This window comes from Danio rerio, chromosome 10 (assembly GCF_049306965.1).
Source record: "Danio rerio strain Tuebingen ecotype United States chromosome 10, GRCz12tu, whole genome shotgun sequence".
NCBI classification, from domain to species: Eukaryota; Metazoa; Chordata; class Actinopteri; order Cypriniformes; family Danionidae; genus Danio; species Danio rerio.
The window spans coordinates 38,071,263-38,094,216 of record NC_133185.1 but is presented as its reverse complement, the minus strand read 5'-3'; the positions used below and the strand labels follow the sequence as shown (position 1 = coordinate 38,094,216).

The window sequence follows — 22,954 nt, the reverse complement described above, 5'->3', positions numbered from 1 at the left end:
AGTCTTAAAGCGTTCCACGACGCTAATGTAAATATAAGTTACTAATATAAATTTAAATACTGCTTTGATTCTTCTGAAATTAAATACTATATAATTATTATACAAACGCATTCATTTTATAGTCCTGCATTTAAAAAAAAAAAAGAACAGATAAGGATTACGTTGATACTTATTAGGGCTGGACAGTTCATCGAAAAGTCAGCAATCAGAGCCTATAATCAATCAAATTTTTCCAGGTCAATTTTTTCAACGACTTTACCTAACATGTGAAGTCTCGTGACCTCGCTCTGTTAAGGCTGCTTTATACTTCTGCGTCGAACGCATGGGTATGGTCTGGCAGCCTTCATTCGATCGCATACCCGTGCACCTCTCAAAAAATGTAACTACACATCACAAGTTTGCACTGCGTTGACGATGACTGGAAGCTGCGCCAGACGCAACATATTTTCAATTACAATAAATGACTTTTACATTAAAATATTTCTTTAAAGAAATGCACTTATTTTTTTATTAATATTACTTATTATTTACAGAATATACACAAGTTATTTTATTTGGATGAAATACTGCTTATTTTCTACTTTTAACTTAAAAAAAATTAACATTGAAAATATTTTTGTTTCCAAAAGTACAAAGTATTTATTATTACTATTATTACAGAAAAGCGTGACTGTTGGTTTTAGGCAGTGTGTGTTTTAATTTCAGTTGTCCAACGTTCAATAAATAATCATAGATAGCAGATAGTGTGTTTCCTTTAATTATTTTAAAATCAAGTAATGCACCCTTCTTTTAAAAATCTCTCACTTGTATTATGAGTATATTTACTGTATAAAATTTGTTAAATAAATAAATAAATAAATTGTTCATTAATTGTAATTTAGTTAAAATGTTCAATCAATCGAGATTTCGTTTTTAGGCCAAATCGCCCAGCCCTAATACTTATTCTTGTGTTTTTAAGTACAACTATTGCTTTAGTCTGTTTTATATTGATTAAATCTGATTTTGCCGTAACTTTGGCTGTAGAGTATAAAAAAATTTAAATTTTTTTTAAAGTATTTTATTTAAAAACTGAGCTAAGCTCTGAAAACGTAACAATAGTTTTTGACATATTTAGTTAATACAATTAAATAATTTATTAAAAACCATTCATGAATTTGACGTTTTGAATCCAGTCCACATGATGGTCAACTTAAAATCGTGTTTTGAATTAATAGCTTTTTAAAATGGCTCTCAATAATTCATTCAGCTATGGGGCTGGACGATTAATTAAAGTAATCGAAATCGACAATCAGAACATGCAATTACTTTCCCTAACGTGTGTGGAGTTCCGTGACCCCACTCTGTTAAGGCTAATTTTTACTTATTATATTACTCTGATATTATACCTCTGCCAAGTCCATGTATACGGTCTGGAGTAGCCTTCGCATTCCCCCGCACTTCTCAAAAATAACTTAACTACACGTCACAACGACCCATAATGCAAGCTTTGTGATTGATCGGTTTTTGGTAAGTATTAGGGTGGGCGGCGTGGAGAGCTGTGTTTAGGCAATGTGTGTTTAATTTCAGTTGTTCAATAAATAATCATTGATAGTATATGGTGTGTTTACTTATATTATTTTAAAATCAAGTAATGTATCCTTCTTTCAAAAATCTTGTACTTGTAATATCCCTTGTAATATGTGAGCATGTTTACTGTACAAAACTTGTCTGTGAACTATGAAGTCAAAAACATAAAATAAATAAATAAAATAATCGTTAATTAATTGTAATCGAGTTAAAATGTTCAATTATTCGAGATTTGGATTTTAGGGATGGAGAATTTATTTTTATTCAGAAATGACGAAAGCTCAACCGCTAAACATTTAGTCAATTTGAATCCAGTCAACTTAGCTCAGCGTTGTGAATCAACAGGTTCTTTTTGATCTGATTCAGAATGATTCACTCAGATGCCTTTCTAAGTTAGCATTGTAATATGATTCATATTATGTCTGCACGACCTTAAACATGGCATTATATTTTAAGACATGAATGTATATCATGATTATAGAGAACTAATAAATAAACACTACCCTTAAAAGTGCTCACACACACTGTGCGTGCATGTCATGTCAGTACATTGTTAGGGTAAACGCATTATGTCACAGTTTATTTTCATCATGGTTACTCCACTATTAATAACAGCCATTTAGAAAGACCAGAACCAGCTTTACATAGCATGACGTTTTTATCTAAAACATGTCCCATTGACCCAGAAACCAACGATCCACACCCATCTCTAGGGATGGTATTTTAAAACCAGATTCGTCCCCTGAGATCAGCCCTTGTACTTTTACCTTGCCAGACTAGCCGAACGACGAGTGTTTTGCGGAGCCATGTGTCTTCCTATGTGGAAGGAGGAGGTGATAATAACAGAGGAGAGTAAAACTGGGGCGAGACTGTGGTGACTCAGCCCCCCAGTTGTTGTGTTGGAGGTTTGGGGAGTCTGGCGCACTGAGTTCCAGCCTAATTAAGTTGATTTGTTCCCAGCATCTGGCTCCCAGATGTCAGACGATATTCTTTAGCTCAGCTCCCTGCTGTTGAGAGGAGAGCAGTGGGACGGCAGGGACCGCAGACTGCTGACTTTTCACGAGCCCCAACGGGGGTGGGACGCTGTAGGTGACTGATGGATGCGGCGGCCAATCGCGCCATGTTTGTCACAGCTTTCCAGGGAATCTGGTTGGTTCGTTTTAAACGTGCGGTTTATAGTCGCGGGTATGCCTGCAGGTGCATGGCGAACGGTTTTCTCACACCCTATAAAGCGTGTGTTTTTTGCAAAATAGACGTAAAGTTGGGCGAGAAGGTTTTGTCATTGTTTTTACAGCTTTCACTTTTTTTTTTTGTAAACATAACCAGTCTGAGGTCAGCGACTGTTCTTGTGGGAAGAAAATATATCAGTGCTTTCGTATTCATCGTAGAACTGCCAAATAGTAATTGTCAATTTTAAATATTCTTCATTTGATTCGCAATTAAGAATGAACGATTAACTTACAAACTGATGTCAAGTCGTCATTTTCAATGTAAAACTTTGAATGAATGAGTGTGAATTTTGAATCAGATCCACTTTATTAGATTCTCAATTTACTCTAAATTCATTCATGAATCTGTTTCTAATAGGGCTGGGTGACTTGGCCTAAAATCAATATCTCGATTAATTGAACAGTTTAACTCGATTGTGATTAATGAATGATTATTTTATGTATTTATTTATTTATTTTGCCCTCATAGTTTACAGATTTTTGAATGAAGGGCGCATTATTGATTTTAAAATAATTGAAGGAAGCACACACTATCTGCTATCTATCATTATTCATTGAACATCAGTGTTGATCAACTGATATTAAAGCACACATTGCCTAAATAACTTGCACTTTTGCAAACATATTCATATTAAAAGTATAAAATAAGCAGTATCTCTTTTAAATAAAATAACTCTTGTTTATCTTGTATATAATAGTTTAAACAGTGCATTTATTGCATCTTCTGTTAACAAATATTCTAATGTAAATATTAACTTTAATCTAATGCAGAATGTGCCATCACAAGGCATCTCTGGTGCTGCTTCCAATCATCGTAAAAGTAGTGCAAAGTAAGGCTAAAGAATGGGTTCATCTTTCTACTTGACCAGAGATCAGATGTGGCTGCAAAGTGGCCGTAGATGTATAAATCAGCCTTTAACAGAGTGAGGTCATGTGACTCTGCACGCGGTAGGTAAAGTAATTTTAAAAAATGTTTTGAAAATATTTAATCTATTATAGGTTCTGAATCTCGATTTCGATTACTTTTCGATTAATCGCCCAGCCCTAGTTTTTAAGCTGAAATTTGAAATCCAACTATTTTAGTTTTGCTAAAGTTCAGCATTTTTTTCTTTCCAGTGAAGCAGGGCTTAATTTTTAACCTCATCATTTAACCTGATCCCCCTTCTCAACCGCCCTCCTCCACCGTCCGCTGTTTACTTTCACTTTTTTCTGCGACTCCCCAACTGTCTTAAGTTTCGTCTGCGACAACCACCCAACACCTGTGACCAAAAAATCATTCCAAATCAGTTGTTAATCAAATCAAATCAACTAGTTTATTTTAACGAACCATTTCATTCATAAATCAGTTTGGGTTGACGTTGGGTTGGGTAAACGGGATACTCTAAAATGAAAAATCTGCGCTCAAACTGAAAATCCAGGTTGCTCTTGGCTGAAAACAGAAACCGGGAATGAAATTTGTAACTATAATAACTCAGTAACTTTAAAATGCCATTTCCGACCGATTTTGGTGGCTGTAATTTCAGTGCATCCCAAATTTTAAATCCAGGTTTCTGAATAATATTAAATTGTATTGACTGGTTCTTTTCAATAAATCTGCTAATCTATTACATGATTCAGACTAAATGATTTGATCGAAAGTTACAAATCAAATTGATGTCTTGAATATCAGATCTGAAGTTAATGTTGTTGGCGTGGGTTTCTTCCGGGTGCTCCGGTTTCCCCCGCAAGTCCAAAAACATGTGCTGTAGGGGAATTGGGTAGGCTAAATTGTCTGTAGTGTATGTGTGTGAATGAGAATGTATTGGTGTTTCTCAGTGATGGCTTGCAGCTTAAAGGGTAAACTTGAAGGGTTGCTGTGTAAAACATATGCTGGATAAGTTGGCGATTCATTCCACTGCGGCGGCCCCACATTAATGAAGTGACTAAGCTGAAAAGAAAATGAGTGAAAGTTAATGTTTTGAATCCAATTCACTGAATCATTCGGTTTAAATTGTTAATTGAATTAATCTGACTCACTTTTCATTGCTTCTGAAGTATAGGTATGGATATTTTTATAGATTTTTTTAAAATGTGTTTTATTGCCAATTATTTAAATTATTTAGTTTTAGGACGCGTTGTTATTGTTAATTGCCATTTTTTTTTAGAATTCACTACATTGAACTTTGATGTGAATTTCCTGTATTTGCATCAAATCATTCCTTTAGAAGCTCATCCGAATCTTTCCCTTATCTGTCCTCAGAAAGAACTGGATGCCACCGCCACAGCCCTGGCCAACCGACAGGATGAGAGCGAGCAGTCCAGGAAAAAACTCATCGACCAAAGCCGCGAGTTCAAGAAGAATACTCCAGAGGTGAGCGAACGCAACAAATGGGCTGAGAGCCTTTTTCCCCCCAAATGATAGGAAGCTGCAGGGGTAGTGGAGCGAAGGGGAATCTGAACTCCGAATTGTCAAATGTCTGCACTGGCACTTCCTGGTCTCCTGAGTACCTGTAAAGCACCATGTTTTTTCTGCATTTGATATCAGTTGATTTCTTCTCCCTCCATTTTGACTGCTTACATGATTGTAAACGCGCACCCTGTAGAATTGCATTCTTGTTATTGCGATTGTTCCACTTGAGTTCTGGAGCATGGCCGCGCCGTTACATTACTTTTCGCATTTTGCACTTGTCTGAAACTAGCCATGGTCTTGAATGAGAGGTCAGTGGCGGAGAAAGCAGAGCATATTATGGTTTATCCATTTAGGGAATACTCGGTCTGCATGAATAGCGGCGGACGGTCATGTCCAGACCATAGGGTTGTCTGTGAGGTCATGTTTCCAGAGGAAAAACCGACGATGCATGTTAGCAAGACAGTAAGGATCAGTGATTCTTTATTTACTGAAAACCTTCCCCGATCTGATAGAGTCCTGAGACAAACGTGCCCTGACAGTGGGGGAACATCACCACTAGTGGATCAGGAGGGGATATCAGATGTTTGTTCTGGTTAGAAACAGATTATTCGTAATGTGTGGATAGGAGGATGTTTCTAGACTTTGGGTTTTGTTCAGTAGCGTTTACAGACTTTAAATGTTAAATCACATGGCGATGTGTAGATGAGCGACGTTCATGGCGTATGCTTATAAAATTGAACTTGAAATATATTTGTAAATCTAGATAGAATGTCTGATTTTATATAATATGATATAATATTATTTTAAAAAATAGCATAAAACATGTAAAATACAGTTTTTTGACAATGTTTTATTATTTAAACAAAATTTTTATTGTTATTTTTGCATCGTAAAGTAGTAACTCATTTTAATTTAATTTAACAAATTGTTTTAGCATTATAATTATTATTTAAAATCATTATGTAAATAATTAATGCATCTATTAAATCGATTAATTAAGTACTCATCTGCTGTTCCACCAATAAATCATTATTTTGATAGTTTTATCTAACGATTGCTAGATCGATTAATCGAGTACCCATCTACTGTTCTACCAGTAAATGTTTATTTTGATAGGTGATTAGTCTAACTATTTTTACATCGAATAATCAAATACTTATCTACTGTTGCACCAGTAAATCTTTTTTTTTTCATAGTTGATTAATCTAATAATTATTCGATCAATTAACCGGGTGCTCGTCTACTCTTACATCAGTAAAATTAATTTTGATAGTTGACTAATCTAATGATTTTTTAGATTAATCAAGTACTAATCTACTGTTACAGCAGTAAATTTGTAGTTTGATAGTTGATTAATTTTAGCGATTATTAGATTGATTAATCGAGTACTCATCTATAGTTGCACCAGTAAATCTTTTTTTATTTTTATTTGATTAATCTAATAATTCTTGGTTTGATTAGTTGGATACTTATCTACTCTTACACCAGTAAATCTTTATTTTGGTTAATGATTAATGTAATGATTTGTTCGATTAATCAAGTACTCATCTACTGTTCCTCCAGTAAATCTGTATTTTGATAGTTGATTAATGATTATTAGATCGATTAATCGGGTACTCATCTACTCTTTCACCAGTAAACTTTATTTTTAAAAGTTGATTAATGTAAAGAGTATTAGTTCAATTAATCGAGTAATTGTCTACTGTTTGACCAGTAAATTAGTATTTTGATAGTTAATTAATCTAATGGTTATTAGATCAAATAATCGATCACTAACCTACTCTTTCACCAGTAAATCTTTATTTTGATAATTGATTATTGTAACAATTATTGGATTGATTAATCCAGTACTCATCTACTGTTACATTAATAAAGTCGTTGCTCAGTTATTCAACTTGCAGTTACCTAACTAATAAACAAAACCATGTAATTGGATCAGCTTAAAAAAATAAATCACAATTTTAAAGTTACAATAATTATTTAAAAAAAACTTTTTTTTACAATACAAATAAATATATTTCACACACAATGACAATAGGTTATTCTTTGACCAACAGAATATTTGTTTGCAACTTTTATAGTCGATAATGTTGTCAAATTGTTTCACTCCTAACGCTATTTTAAGCTCATTTATCGGAGGGGGCTTATTTTTGTTTATTTGCTCTTTACTGGTCTCCTCGATTTTCACTTGATTTATCATTTTGAAAGTTTTAGTATCAGAAATGGCTCAGAATTGTGAAGAAAGGTCAGGATGTAGTAATTGCGTCATTTAGCTATAATGAAGGTAAAAGAAAAAGAGACATCAGTCAGAAGACATCCAGAGTTCACAATAACCTCAGGCTTTTCTTTTAGTCCTTGATTAATAATATCCTTATCAGCGTACGAGTGCCTTTGTGAAGATTTCAGACAGGTGCCTCCAATCTTCTAAACGGCAAATCCGCATAATTCCCGCGTGTGTTTAGTTTTGAGAAGTCCCTGCCAGCCCATCTGTAGTGTGGAGAAGTCAAGGGCACGACGGCGGCTCCGGTCAGCGTTATCTTTGATCGCGGTTGCCATCGCCTCCTGCCCTCCTCCCGCTCGCTCCCTCTTTCCTGCGAATTCCTCGCGAGTTACCACTCCCAGAGAGTGCCGATGAATAAATGGAAAATAAAAAACCTGTTTTGTCTCCGGAGCCTCAATAAATCAGTCCCCCTTTTCCATTTAAAATGTCCAGGGCTGCAATTTATGTCTGAGCTTAATAACCCGTTACTAAATTAATCGTGCTGGGGGTTTTGGCTGGGAGGCCACGCGTTCGGAGATTCTGTGAACCCTGTAAAAGAAGAGAAAAAAAAGTCCATCTGAGTTTTTTTTTTGCGTGGTGCCCAAGGTGCAAGACATCAAGGGCCTCAGTCAGAGACGTGGAAACTCTATCTGTGATGAGGGAGGCTGGAAAGTTACCTTAATGGCCGGACTGTGAATGTGGAATTAATGTGCCACGATTGCATTACCTTACTGTACCGCTCCTTCTGACACTGAGCACACCGTAAACGGCTTAATATAGCTGTTTGTGCTTAATTTGCTCATAGATTTATAGATAGTGAAAATCTTTCTCAACTGGGATATTCAAAAAACATCCTTAGCATTTAGTCCTGTATAAGTTTCAAAAACTTCACTAAGTTTCATTCATAATGGTCTTCATTTCTCAAAGGCCTTACATTTAATTTACCTGCAGAAACCCTGGCATTAACCTACCATATTATAACATAAAAATAATTAGATTTCTATTTGATTGCTTAATGTGGGGAATCGACCAATAATTAAAATTCATATCTTCCCTAGCTTCCCTTAGAGTTCATAAGAAAATGTCTCAAATTCCACTCGCTGTCATTTGTTCTTGAATTGGACTGATTTAGTTCTTAGATGTTAGTAACTCACTGACTCTCAGGGAAATATTATCATTAAAAGTTCTTTATTTAGACCCAAAATCTGCTTGAGTTACTTGAAATGTATCAATCATACCTTTTTAGATGTACTTTATGGTTGTTTTTATGTCATTTTCGAAGCTTTCATAGATAATAATTTATTACACATGGAAATGAGTACATGACTGAAAATGTGTTGTTTTAGTGCTCAGCTGCAGAAAGAAAGCAAATCATACAGGTTTGGAATGACATAAGGCCACTTTCATGCTTGGATGAACTGTCCTTTTAAGGTTTCCAAGCTCATGTGTATATATTTAAAGGGATAAATTGCTGTTTTTGTTTCTCCGTCTCTCTATATCCATTTCCACAAACGTTGCGTAATTGTTATTGACTAGTTATTTATGGAGCTCCTTCATGGTCCTGCTTCGCCTCAGGATGCGGGTTGAAAAGTTTATCGTCCGCTATGCGATGTCAATGTGACAGATAGGGATTTGTTAGGATGACCCGTTACTTTCCAAGCGATTACGTAACGTCTGTGTTTTCCTCGGCGTGCACCTGTGAAATAAATAATCTTAAGCAGCCGTTAAATTTGCCACAGATCACTTCATTTCGTCTTTTTTTTTTCTTCTCCTTTTCCACATGCATAAATATTTAACCCAAACAAGCGGCGCATTTGGCCCTATTTTCGTTTAGCTCATTTAGATGGCGTTTTTTAAATAGGATGCGATGGAGACTGAAAGAGACCAGTGTGTCGATGCTGAAATTATATTCAGAGCTGCCTGCGTGATGGAAATATTTTCATAAGGTCATGCGCATTCCCTCCTTACTGGCTCGCATATTTTGAGTTCATGCATTAGACACCATTGATTTAAAAAAAATCACATTTTTGGCATTTTTTTACTGAGAGTGTTGCACCACATGCAAACATCAGAACTTGAAGAGCGCATTTAAACTTTATAGTGAGCGTTTGATAGGAATAAACCACACAGATGCTAAAAGCAGCGCTAATGTACACACTTTATGAAAGCGAACGTGGCATATTTGGGAGTTTATTTGATAGTAGAAAAAATGTGTGCATCCATCATTTACAACGACACTCACCAACCACTTTATTAGGTATAGCTGTCCAACTGCTCAGTATCGCAAATTTTTAATCAATGCATTTAGGCATGTAGACATGGTCAAGATGATCTGCTGCAGTTTAAACAAAGAATCAGATAGGGGAAGAAAGGGGATTTAAGTGACTTTGAACGTGGCACGATTGTTGCTGCCAGATGGACTGGTCTGAGTATTTCAGAAACTGCTGATCTACTGGGATTTTCACACACAACCATCTATAGGGTTTACAGAGAATGGCCAAAAAAAAAAAAAGAAAAAAATCCAGTGTGCGGCAGTTCTGTGGGTGCAAATGTCTTATTGATGCCAGAGGTCAGAGGAGAATGGCCAGACTGGTTCGAGGTGATAGAAAGGCAACAGTAATTCAAATAACCACTCATTACAATCGAGGTATGCAGAAGAGCATCTCTGAATGCACAACACGTTCAACCTTGAGACGGATGGGCTACAGCACCAGAAGACCACACCGGGTGCCGCTCCTGTCAGATAAGAACAGGAAACTGAAGCTACAATTTACACAGACTCACCAAAATTAGACAATAGAATATTGGAAAAATGTTGTCTGGTCTTATGATGGTCTCGATTTGTGCTGCGAGACTCGGATGTTACCGTCAGAGTTTGGCATCAACAACATGAAAGCATGGATCCATCCTGCCTTGTATCAATGGTTCAGGCCAGTGGTGGGGGTGTAATGGTGTGGGGGATATTTTCTTGGCACACTTTGGGTCCATAAATACCAATTGAGCATTGTGTCATCTCAGTGACAATGAGTGCACTGTTCTCAAATGGCCTCCACAGTCACCAGATTTCAATCCAATAGAGCACCTTTGGGATGTGGTGGAACGGGAGATTGGCATCATGGATGTGCAGCCAAAACATCTGCAACAACTGCGTGATGCTGTCATGTCAATAAGGACCAAAATCTCTGAGGATATTTCTAGTACCTTGTTGAATCTATGCCACAAAGGATTAATGCAGTTCTCAGGGCTAAAGGCGGTCCAACCTGTTACTAGTAAGGTGTACCTAATAAAGTGGCTGGTAAGTGTTAATTGACAATGTTTTCAAAATTCTGGGTTACATTTAATTTCAGAAAATAAATTGTATTTAAGGAAGTGCACTGTAAAAAAATATTTTGAGAAAAAAAAAAGTATATATAATAAGGTTAATATTATGTTAATGTATAACTTACATTAACTTACATTTTTTTAAAGTTATACAAAGTTTAAACTAATATTTTTAGTCAGTTTGATTGATGTAAGTTTAGATGACTAGAAAAAGTTTTTTTTTTCATCTGAAGCAAGAATTTTTTGTTATAATGTACTGTAGACTTAAAAACAAATGAAATTCAAATAATTTATAGTTAATAAGTAATTCATGATTAGTAATATACAGTTTGTTTTGTTTGTTATTTTAGGTTTTAGTATGATTAACACATAAACGTGTATATTAACCCAGAAACGTGTTAACACAGACCAAAGAACATTCATGGGTCAAAAATTAGAAGTTCCATTTTTGCTGTCTGCATCAAATGAAGTGCACAAAGAATATTTTATACATTGAAAGCACATTAAATTTGTAGGATCTGCTTCAAATAACATATACATTAATGAAAATAATGTGCAAAATATGTTCGAATAATCGTATATTTTCATTCAGTGTAACAAATATTTCTGGAAAAATTAAGCAGCAGGCTTATTTTGGATATACCTACCATAAACAAATCTTGGTTGCCTTTATTTTTAAACTGAATCAATACTAACCTTATGAGTCCATTAAACTTATATTATGCTAAACTGACTTAAAGTAGCTTGTGTAACTTTTAAAATTAAGTTAAAACAGGATTAACTTTAAAACTAAACTTTTAGTTATTAAACTTTAAGATTAATAAGTACAATGAACTAAAAACATATGCAGTCATGACTAAATGATCATATAATTTTTTACAATGTATAAAAATGTGTGAAATATGAAGTGATCATTGAATTCTGTTGTTTTTTTAAGTGAATAAAAAACCTTTATTCATTTAATAATTAGTTGCTAAGATAGTTGCTGAATATAAAGAATAAAAATGTACAATTTGTTCATATTTTCTGGCTGCACTGGCATCCTTAAAAACCGCTGTCATAAATCATGATATAATGTATTATAAACTATTTTATTACAGTTTTACCGTTTAAATTAAAATCTTGTTTGGTCATTTCAAATACAGAAATGTAATATGTTATATCTCTCCGTGATTAAATACCGTGGTTATAACCATAACTATGGATTAATCATAGTTAGTCAAAAGTAATAATGCAGTTTTCTGTCAAACCATTGTCGCACTTCTTGGAATTTGCCGTTAATAAAGTTCATCTTCCTGCAAATCCAGTTCTGCTTCCTGTAAATTGTGGCCACAACTATAATTTAAAGCTTAAATCTGCTGATGATCTGCCTTTTTTTGGTGCTAGATTTGTATCATATTGTCCATGACTTTCATTGATGTTTCTCCTCAGTTGCGTCAAAGGCCACTACAAAGAGCACAGATTCAAAGCGTCCTTTCTTTTGAGACTTTCCCTCTTCTTTTTTTTTTTCTGCAGTTATGATTGTTGTGTCTGTGTGTCAGCCATTTTGATTTTTGCTCCTTCACTGGCTTTGATGTTGCCTTAAAGGCGACGGCTGGTTGGCCTCTGGACGTTGTGATGTTAGTGTCCAGAGATTTCATTGGCTGCCAGGGCTGGTCAGAGAGAGCTGTGAACTGAATGGTCCTGACAAAATGAATACAGTAATTAGGGCTGATCCACTGGCACGCCGCCCACGCTGGCAGACTGGCGTCTTACACTGTTAATTATAGCCGTCCCGTTCGTAACACGACGTTAGGGTATTTACCAAGGACTGAATTTGTTACAGTGTGTTTGTGTGTGTGTGTTTAGAGGTAGAAAGAAAGAGAGAGAGAAAGAAAGTGAGAGCATTGTGTGACTAGCATACTGAAAAATGCCTTTGATGTTGACACTGTAATGGCGGGACGGGGGGCTGGAGAGGCACAATCAAGTGAGGTCTGGGGTCGACATATCCGGTGTGTAGAGCCGAGCCATTCGCTAAATTCATACAAGACCGATGAAATGTTTCCAAAGCACTGGAGAGTAGAAAAATCAAGTTTCTTTCTTAGTTGTGGGTAAAGTACTTGAAAACCACACTTGAGTAAAAATACAGATATTTTACTTGACAATGACATTAGTAAATGTTAAAGTCACTGATTAGAATATTACTTGAGTAAAATTTTTATAGTCTCTGATATTTGTTGTACTTGAGTATGAGTCTTTAAGTCTTTTTTTTGACTAATATTTGTACAAAAGTAAAAAATCAAAGTAAAATTGCAAGAAAAGGCTGTAAATAAAATAAAAGCTTAATCTTTTTTTAAAGTAGACACTGCGTACGTAATAAAAACAGCCAGTAAATAATAAAAATAGCTCTGTTCATTCTTTTAACAGCAGGACGGTGTTCAGTTTTAACTCAGTTTAATATATTTTGTTTACTCTTTGAATTAAAGTAATGTTGGGCCCAAATGTTTGGGCATAATAATCAGAATCAGAATGAACTCGTTTCACATGTAGAATTTTTTTGTTGTTTTCAGGAACTAACATGCATATCAACACAAGAAAACAGAGGGACATTAAAATAACTGGAAAATAAAGTAAAAAAAAATTATAAATTATAATATTATTCAGAAAAAAATTACTATTTCAAATATAAAAGACTTTCAAACACGTCTGGCTGCTAAACCTTCAATTAACCTCAATGTATTTCTAATGTATTTATATATGCCAATGTTTCTGCATCTTTCAGCTAGCACAAGAACTTCTTCCATTACGAATTTGTTTGTTCTAATATAAGAGTAACATTCTAGCAAATATAGGGGTGGATGTTCAACTTCGTTAATGTAGTTGTTTGTCACGGTATTAAGCAATGCGCTGTCAGTCTTATCGTTGAGTATTATCAGTTTCTTGCTAGAATGACATACATGGGCTTGTTCGAAAAATTATATGAACAGCGCAGACTGTGTGAGCACTTGATTGCATGTGCGCAAGCAGATTTTAGTAATGTAGCAGACCCTTGATTGGTCAAACTCAAACTTCGTCTTTGTTACTTCGGTTTGATTTTGTAGTGTGTAACGAATGTGAAGGAAGCGTATCGAGGTAAAAGTATTGATATTATTGCAGTCAAGTAAAAGATGACAAAAATAAAAACTCAAGTACAGATAATCACCAAAAATTATTGCACACGCTAACTCAAACTATATCTTTGTTACTTCTGTTTCAGTTTATAGTAAGTAACGAATGTCTTACTTGTATCAGAGTAAAAATATGAAATTTATTGCAGGCAAGTAAAAGTAAAAGTTAATAAATAAAAAATCAAGTACAGATAATCACAAAAAAAAGTTTATCGGAGTAAAAGTATCAAATTTATTGCAGTCAAGTAAAAGTTGACAGAAAAATAAAAACTTAAGTTCAGGTAATCACAAAAACTTATTGCGCAATCAAATTAAGGTAATTCATCAAACTACTGATACAAACTACTGAGTATCGAATTTATTGTAGTCAAGTACAAGTCGACAGAAAAATAAAAACTCAAGTACAAATAGTCACTGAAAATTACTGCACAAATTTAGGTAATGCAGCAAACCACCTGATTTGTCAAACTTCGTCTATGTTACTTCGGTTTCACTTTGTAGTGAGTAACAAGTATCGGGAAAATGTTTCTGAGTAAAAGTATTGAATTTATTGTAGTCAAGTATAAGTTGAACAAAAAATGAAAACTCAAGTACAGATAATCACTGAAAATTATTGCGCAAACAAATTTAGGTAATTCAACAAACCTCTGATTCGTGAAACTTCATCTTTGTCACTTCGGGTTCCTTTTGTAATAGGTAACAAATGTCAAAAAAATGTTTCTGTAAAAGTATTGAAAGTTAAGTACAGATAATCACAAAAAATACTCAAGTACTCGAACAAAGTTTTATTACTTTGTTGCATTGTTTTTTCTATTGTACTGTACATTTTAATAGATTTTTTTTTATACTGCCGTGTGATAAATGAGACCTTTGGCTAATAGAAAACCCCATGTGTCTGTAGTTTCAGAAGACAGCAATATCAGCTGTGAAATAGCTAAGATATGACGGTCTGCTCTCAAAAGTCCGAGATTTTAGTCAGAGTTCGTCACACTCTTTTTTTAGTCCAGTTCCTGAAGTTGAGACTTGAATAACTATGTGAAACTGATATATATAAAATTGAGAAGTTCATTAAGTCTCTTGAGCTGTAAACGGTGAGCAATACAGCACATGTTTAGTCTATCTTGGATCAACAGACCTTGTTCAGGGATTCAGTCATGTTTAATCATGCTCTTGCTCGATATGTAGTGTGTATAAATATGAAACATGCTTGCTGGAGTTGTAATATAATATATGGCTTAAACCACAATGCAAGAATGGAAGTCTGACAAAGTATTTCTTGTGTTTTTGTTTTTATTAGATATTACCCTTTGGTTTCTCAGCCATAATATGTTTGTATATGTTATGTATACGTTATGTATATGTTGTATATGTTAAATAGTTTAATAATGATATATCGAAATGTATGACAGTGTGTGTGTGTGTGTGTGAGAATGTGTGCCTGATGTCTGAAGTTTTGGATCTGTAAGATCTTTTTTTTTTTTTAAGAAATTCATATTTTATTCAGCAAGGATGCCTTAAATTTATCAAAAGTGTTGGTGGGGAGTTGCATAAGAATTTCTTTTTTTTTCAATAAATAAACATCCTGTTGATCAATATATCCTTATGAAACAGAAGCTTCCACAAAAATATTAAGCAGCACAACTGTTTTCACATTTTTTTCTTGCCCAAAATCAGCACTGGTTTTAGACTGAATTGTTGCTTTGACATCACATAAACAAATGATGTTTTAAAAAATTGTTAAAATTAAGAATCCTTTACAATCAACGGCCACTTCATTATTTGTACATCTATCCAACTGCTTGGTAACACAAATTTCTAATTAACCCATCACATGGCAGCACCTCAATGCATACTGTATAGGCATGCAGACATGGTCAAGACAATCTGCTGCAGTTCAAACCGAGCATCAGAATGGGGAAGAAAAACAGAATAGTTGAACAAAATTATAAATTTATGCATAGAACAAAATGTACCCTAATGTATCATCCAGGTGTCACAGATTTAAAACCTATTCAGGATCAATCATGCATGTTTTTTGGGAATGCAAAAAGCAAAAGTTTTTATGGAAAGCTGTACAGGACTATACAGCCAACGCTTTGCAAATTCCATTGGACAACACAAGAACACTATACCTCTTTGGTACAGAACTGAATAAGACAATTGATCCTACTTCTATAAAGTGACTCGTCATCATCTCCCATCTAGCAAAAAATGCATTTTGCTCAACTGGAACCAACAAAGACCTAAAACATTTGAACTGTTCATACAACTTCATTGAATGAAACAATGCTCTTGGAACAATACAAATACTACCTTAGAAACAAAGGGGATGTCTTTCAAAAAATATGGATGAACCTCTGACTCTGAACACTTCTGATGTATTTTCATAATAAGTGTGACTTATTATGTACTCAATCACAGCAGAACTTTATTTGTGTATTACGGTTTTTACATTCTGTTTGTATGTTTGTTTATTTATTTTTACTTATTTATTTATTGTTTTTTTTTCTCTGACTTTTGCTGCTATACTGTCTACTGATATCCTTGTCTATGTCCTTTTTTGTTTATGTTTGTATGTTCTTTAAAACCAATAAACAAAGAAAAAAAAGAGAATAGGGAAGAAAGGTGATTTAAGTGACTGAACGTGGCACGGTTGTTGGTGCCAGGCAGGCTGGTCTGAGTATTTCAGAAACTGCTGATCTACTGCTATTTTCACGCACAACCATCTCTAGGGTTTACAGAGATGGGTTTGCAGGTTTCCAGACTGGTTTGAGCTAGTAGAAGGGCAACAATAACTCAATATTATATATTGAGATATTTTTGGGATTTTTTCCTGGCACACTTTGGGCCCATTAGTACCAATTAAGCATCATGTCAATGCGACAGCCTACCTGAGTATTGTTGCTGACCATGTCCATCCCTTGATGACAACAGTGAACTCATCTTCTGGCTTCTTCCAGCAGGATAACACGGCATGTCATAAAGCGTGAATCATCCCAGACTGATTTCTTAAACATGACAATGAGTTCACTGTACTCAAATGGCCTCCACAGTCACCAGATCTCAATCCAACAGAGCACCCTTGGGATGTGGTGGAATGAGAGATTGGCATCATGGATGTGCAGCCGACAAATCTGTAGCAACTTCATGATTCTGTTCTGTCAATATGGAGCAAAATCTCTGAGGAATATTTCCAGTACCTTGCTGAATCTATGCCACGAAGGATTTAAGGCAGTTCTGAAAGCAAACAAGGGACCAACCCAATACTAGTAAGGTGTACCTAATAAAGTGGCCGGGGACTAAAAATTTCATACTGAACTAAATGAAACATTCTAGCTTATTAAAATTTTATACTTTTATATTAAATACTGGATTAGTGATGAAATAGATTAATTTCATAAACATAAAAATCTTGTCAACACCAAATGGCAAAGCTTGACTCATTACAAAGCTTGCATGCAGTTTTTTATTGGCTCATTCTCGGCTAGAGTTTGTTTTGATATACGTTTGAATATGATAACATCCTGCGTTTTCCGAGGAAAGAAAAAAAATATGTTCAAAGTTCTTCTGTGTCCTGTCAGGGGTGATTTGCTTTTACATGGTATCCTTGAAGAGGGGCTGACCTACTAAAGGCTTGTGTGGGAGAGAGACGGGTCAGGGATATCTGTCTCTCTGCATAGCCTTCAGGTTCATGGAGGGGTTTTAGCATTAGTGCCTATACGTCTCCTTCTGACAGGTTAGTAGAGCTGAGTCAAGGGAGGAGAAGATGAGAGGAAAAAGGCACAATAAACTTGAGATTAGTCGATGATTTGCTTCTCCCCTCCCCCTTCTCGTGTTTGTTTGCGAGCACTTGTTTAATGTACTGGTCCGTCGTATTTGTTGCCTGTAGGATTTGATCCATCTGCTCAGCCAAAAGCTGGGAACGAGACTGGAGTGGAACTGATGGGGCTTGACTGTGTGCCACTTCCTGTCTCTCTCGGCTGATTTGATTGGCTGTTCCTCAGAGCTTCCTGTCTGATAGTCACCACTGGACTCTGCTGAGTGTTATGCATTCGGATCTTCTGACTGTTTATGAATCACGCTGGCCCACATTTCAAAGCAGGCGCACTTTACTTTCTTTTAGATCACCGTTTGATTGGTAGTTTTCCAAATGAGCGTCGATTCCTTTATAATTGTTTCATGTTTGTGTAAGGTCTAATTCATCATCTCCTGCCTGGTGACTTTATTATTCATTAAAAAAATAAAAAATAGAAAGCCGATTTCAGTGACGTCATAAGAATTCGTTTATGTTCGCATCAGAAATGCATCAGTGAGCATGTGCGAGTGCTTGAATCTGGCATACCGAGCCCTCTCTTGAGTTTGTCGGAAGATGCAGGACGAGAGGCGAATATAATTTTTCCACCTTGTTTAGAATCCCTTTGTGCTGAGATATTGCAGTGGGTCATTAGAGCCGACAGGAATGGGACATGGAATGGGAATAGGAGCCGGAATGGGAACCCTCCCTCTGGAGTTCTGGGGGGTTCGTCTGTCCCTGAGCTGCCTGGAGAAGAGTAATCTGTCTTCTCGAGGCGGCCTAGCCGACAACAGATTGGTCACGTTAGCTGAGCCTTTGCAACCCCCAGCGATCCTTTCAAAACCCTGCAATCTACAGTCCTGCGGTCAGAAATCAAGCCTTAAAGGGATAGTTCACCTAAAAATAAAAATGCGGCGATCGTTTGCTCTTCGTATCATTTCAAAAGCTGTAGGACTTTCTTCTGTGAACTGTTGAATATTTGTTCTTGGTCACATAATTGAAGTGAACAAGGTTCAGAACAACTGTGATTTTCATCGTGTGGACCACAGGGGGAATAAAACTCCCTAAATATCTACTTTTTTGTTTTCTTTTAAGCGCTTTGAGTGTCTACTAAAATATATAATTTCTGCTTGTTCAAACTACTTATTTAAGATAAGCTGAATCAACACAATTATTGAGATTTTATTGGGACCGCTTATTTTTTATGTTCAATCCACATTAATTTGTTAAAGGTGTTAGGTTAACTTAATGGATTTGTGTTGGGACAACATGAATGAATTGTGTGGAACCCTGCATTTTTTTTTACAGTGTATAAATGTAAGGAATTATTATTATTGTTTAAGTAATACAGGCTTGGATTGACACACTGGTGTTCACTCAGAAATTGTTAGAAAATATAATAAACAGTTTACAATTAGAAAGAAATGGCAAGTAAAAAGTTGTGTGCTCCTAAATTCAGTTCAAGTTTACTTGTGTAGCGCCTTTTACAAAAATTATTGTTCCAAAGCAGCTTCATCATTACATTACTGTTGTGTATGTCCTGCCAAAGTGAACTACAGCTTTGTTTATTCTTTTCTTATTTTACATAGTTTTTTAACTCTTTATTACAAAAACAACAGTGATTTTCATAGTGTGGACCATGGGGGAATAAAACTCTTTAAATATATACTTTTTTCCCCTTTAAAGCGCTTTGAGTGTCCAGAAAAGTGCTATATAAATGTAAGGAATTATTGTTGTTGTTGTTGTTGTTGTTATTATTTAAGTAATACAGGTTTGAATAGACACATAGTGATCAGTCAGAAATTGTTAGAATATATAATAAATAATTAAGAATTAGAAAGAAATGGCAAGTAACTAGTTGTGTGCTCCAAAATTCAGTTTAAGTTTACTTGTACAGCGCTTTTTACAACAATTATTCTTCTAAAGCAGCTTCACAAAAGGTGCCCATCATTACATTACTGTTGTGTATGTCCTACCAAAGTGTACTACAACTTTGTTTATTCTTTTCTTTTCTCATTTTTCATAGCTTTAACCTCTTTATACAAAAAACAGCAATGATTTACATTGTGTGGACCACAATCAGGGAAAAAACTCCTCAAATATACACTTTTTTTTTTTCTTTAAAGCCCTTTCAGTGTCCTGAAAAACGCCATATAAATGTAAGGAATTATTATTATTTAAGTAATGGAGGTTTGTTTTGACACACTGGTGTTCACTCAGAAATTGTCAGAAAATATGATAAACAGTTAACAATTAGAAAGAAATGGCAAGTATCAATTCAAGTTTACTTGTATAGCGCTTTTTACAATATTTATAGTTCCAAAGCAGCTTCACAAAAGGTGCCCATCATTACATTACTGTTGTGTATGTCCTACAAAAGTGTGCTACAGCTTTGTTTATTCACTTCTTTTTTTAAATTTCTATAGATTTTAACTTCTTTTTTTACAAAAAAAAAACCAAACAAAAAAAAACAATATTACAGCATAAATGTTTGCATGCATTCAAATGCAGTAGTCAGATTACAAATGAAAAAAGCAATAATAGCAGGGGGAAACAAAAACTAACAAAAACAAACAAACAATATTTACCTACATAGACAAGTTTCCTTATAGGCACAAATATGCATGTACAAATAAAAACCAGCAAATAAAATAGAAAAGTACAGTACAGCTTCTTTCATTTTTATCACAGTGCATGAAAGTGACAGAATTTTGATTCAAACTATCCCTTTAAATCCCATAATGTCCCCAAGACAAGGAGGATCTCGGATCAGAGCCCGGATAAATCAGGAATCTAAATTCCCCTGTCCGTTATATTAGGTTAATTAAGCCGTCAAATGCAAAATGTCTTAAACTTGTGTGACACACACACTGCCTAAAGCATCTTTCTCCCCTCCGCTTTCTCTTAACATTGTCATTTTGTGACTTTTGATTAGAAAATACTTGATTGCCACTGTCAGATATCCTATTCGTCACTCACGTTTATCAGGCAATTCTCTCTTGTTAGCTGACTTTAAATCAAATCACTCACTACTTTGTTTGTTTAGTCTGTTTATAAAAGAATCTTTATATATTGTTTGCATATAAGTAAATACTTAAGTTCTTTGTGCTCAGATACAAAGAAAGTTAGTATTAGTAGACCCAAAAAGAATGCATATATTCTTCGAAAGCAAATACTTACACTTATTGTTTAGTGTCAAAGAACACTTATACTCTTTGTGGGTTTTTACGCAACCTTAGGCTGGCTAAACAACATATTATTGTGTCAGTGAATATGTGTGTGTGTGTGTGTGTGTGTTTGTTTGTGTGTTTTAACGTCTGCAAGAGCCTGATAACCCACACACTCATCTTCATCTCCTTGGGTGGGCAGTGTAGCGGCCTTGGGAGCGTGATCAGATTTCAGGCTGTGCTCCATCATTCCCGAGCAAACGGCTGTGCTGTCAGACATACTCGGATGCACGCCGAAACACGCACCCTTAAACGCATACGTTCTACACTCTCGTAAAGACTCATCGTGTGTAAAAGCACACAGACAGGCGTGCACACATGCACAGACGCCATTAACCCTAGATCCACTTACTGCTTTTCAACACTGGGCTTGCCTGTCCTGTGCTTTTCAGCGCTGCTGAACCTCCGGAAGCCCGTCCTCTGAAGGGCCCCAGTCTCAATCACCTGGTCCCCAGTGTTAGATGTCCTAACAGAGACCTACTTTTACTGATTAATGTACCTCGGAGGTCTTTGTCTGACTTGGGTTACCGATTCTTAGAGTAAATGCGCACACACACACACCTGCACAGTGTCCTTTCAGCAGTTCTTAAAGGGGCACAAATTTCAGGATTCTGTTTGATCACGATTTACTAGATTGGGGTTCAGTTTGTTGTGGATTCATGTGAATATTAGGTATATTTATTTTCTCAACTAATGCAGTAAGTTATTTAGCAACACTTCACTTATTAACATACACTGGAAAAAATGCCGGGTTCCACACAATTCTTTCATTCCGTCACAACACTATTAGGTTAACTTGAAGAGGATTCAACATAAAACAATCAAGTTGTCCCCCAAAAAACAGAATAATTGAGTGGTTTTTATCATGTAGTGCACTCAAAATGACATTTGCTGCTTGTTGAAGCTACTTATTTAAAATGAGTTGAAAACAGAATTATTGAGGGTTTTTAGGACAACTTAATTGTTTTTACAAAATTAAGTAGGTTGAACATAAAACAATTAAGTTGTCCCAGAAAACATAATAATTGTGTGGTTTTTAATATAGTACACTCAAAAACTGATTTTTGCTGCCTGTTCAAGCTACTTATTTAAAATGAGTTGAAACAAGACAATTATTAGGGATTTTAAGGACAACTTAATTGTTTTATTACAATAGGTTGAACATAAATCAATTAAGTTGTCCTAAAAAGCGAAAAAAATGTGTTGTTTTTAATATGCAGTCCACTCAAAAAAATTATGTTTGCTGCTTGCTTCAAACTACTTATTTAAAATAAGTTGAAACAACACAATTGTTAAGGGTTTTTAGGATAGCTAATTCGTTTTTACAAAACTAAGTAGGTTGAACATAAAACAATTAAGTTGTCCCAAAAAACGTAATAATTATTATATTATCTTTAAAATATGTAGTACACTCAAAAAATGACGTTTGCTGCTGGTTTAAAGTAATTATTTGAAATGAGTTGAAACAACACAGTTATTATGGGTTTTTATGACAACTTAATAGTTTTTACAAATTTACGAAGGTTGAAAAAAAAGTTTTGTTTTCCCAAAAAAACTTAAAAATTGTGGAGTTTTAAATCATTTAAAAAAAAGTTAGTTTGAACAAGCTGCAAGAGTGTATTACATATTAAATATTAATGTAAACGAACGGCTTTTCTGAATATAACATTTCTTGACAGGGTTTGCATCGTATTTAACTGCAGTCTTTCAATGGTCAGTTGTTTTGTGTCTGTCAGCATCTGCTTTTAAGGGATGCTTATTTTGTGCTATAACTAATGGTGTAAGTGATGCTTGTTCTAAAAGCTTTGAAGCATTCTGTTACCCTACATTAAAGAGCACAAAAACCGTAGTAATTGTATGAATTTCATTATAAAATGTTTTTTAATTTTAAAGTGGATATTAAAATAAAAAAGCACTAAGCTTGTTGTTAAAATGCCCAACTTCTTTTGTGGAGATTCCAGTTTCAGTTGTGTTTGGACAATTTGTTTAAAGTGGTGCCGTGACCCGGATGAGTGTGTTGGGG

General features: G+C 35.1%; 1 protein-coding gene across 11 annotated transcripts in view; it reads left to right on the top strand.

Moving 5' to 3' along the window:
* Nucleotides 1-22,954, top strand: part of cux1a (cut-like homeobox 1a) — a 254,392-nt gene that overhangs the window by 62,016 nt on the left and 169,422 nt on the right. For all 11 annotated transcript variants that reach the window (XR_012386449.1, XM_021479404.3, XM_021479403.3 and 8 more), the window contains exon 2: nt 5,035-5,145. Coding sequence is in view for 10 of the 11 variants with exons in the window: in XM_021479404.3 (XP_021335079.2) it covers nt 5,035-5,145 (111 nt within the window). In the remaining variant the exon portion in view is untranslated. The remainder of the gene's footprint in view (nt 1-5,034; nt 5,146-22,954) is intronic.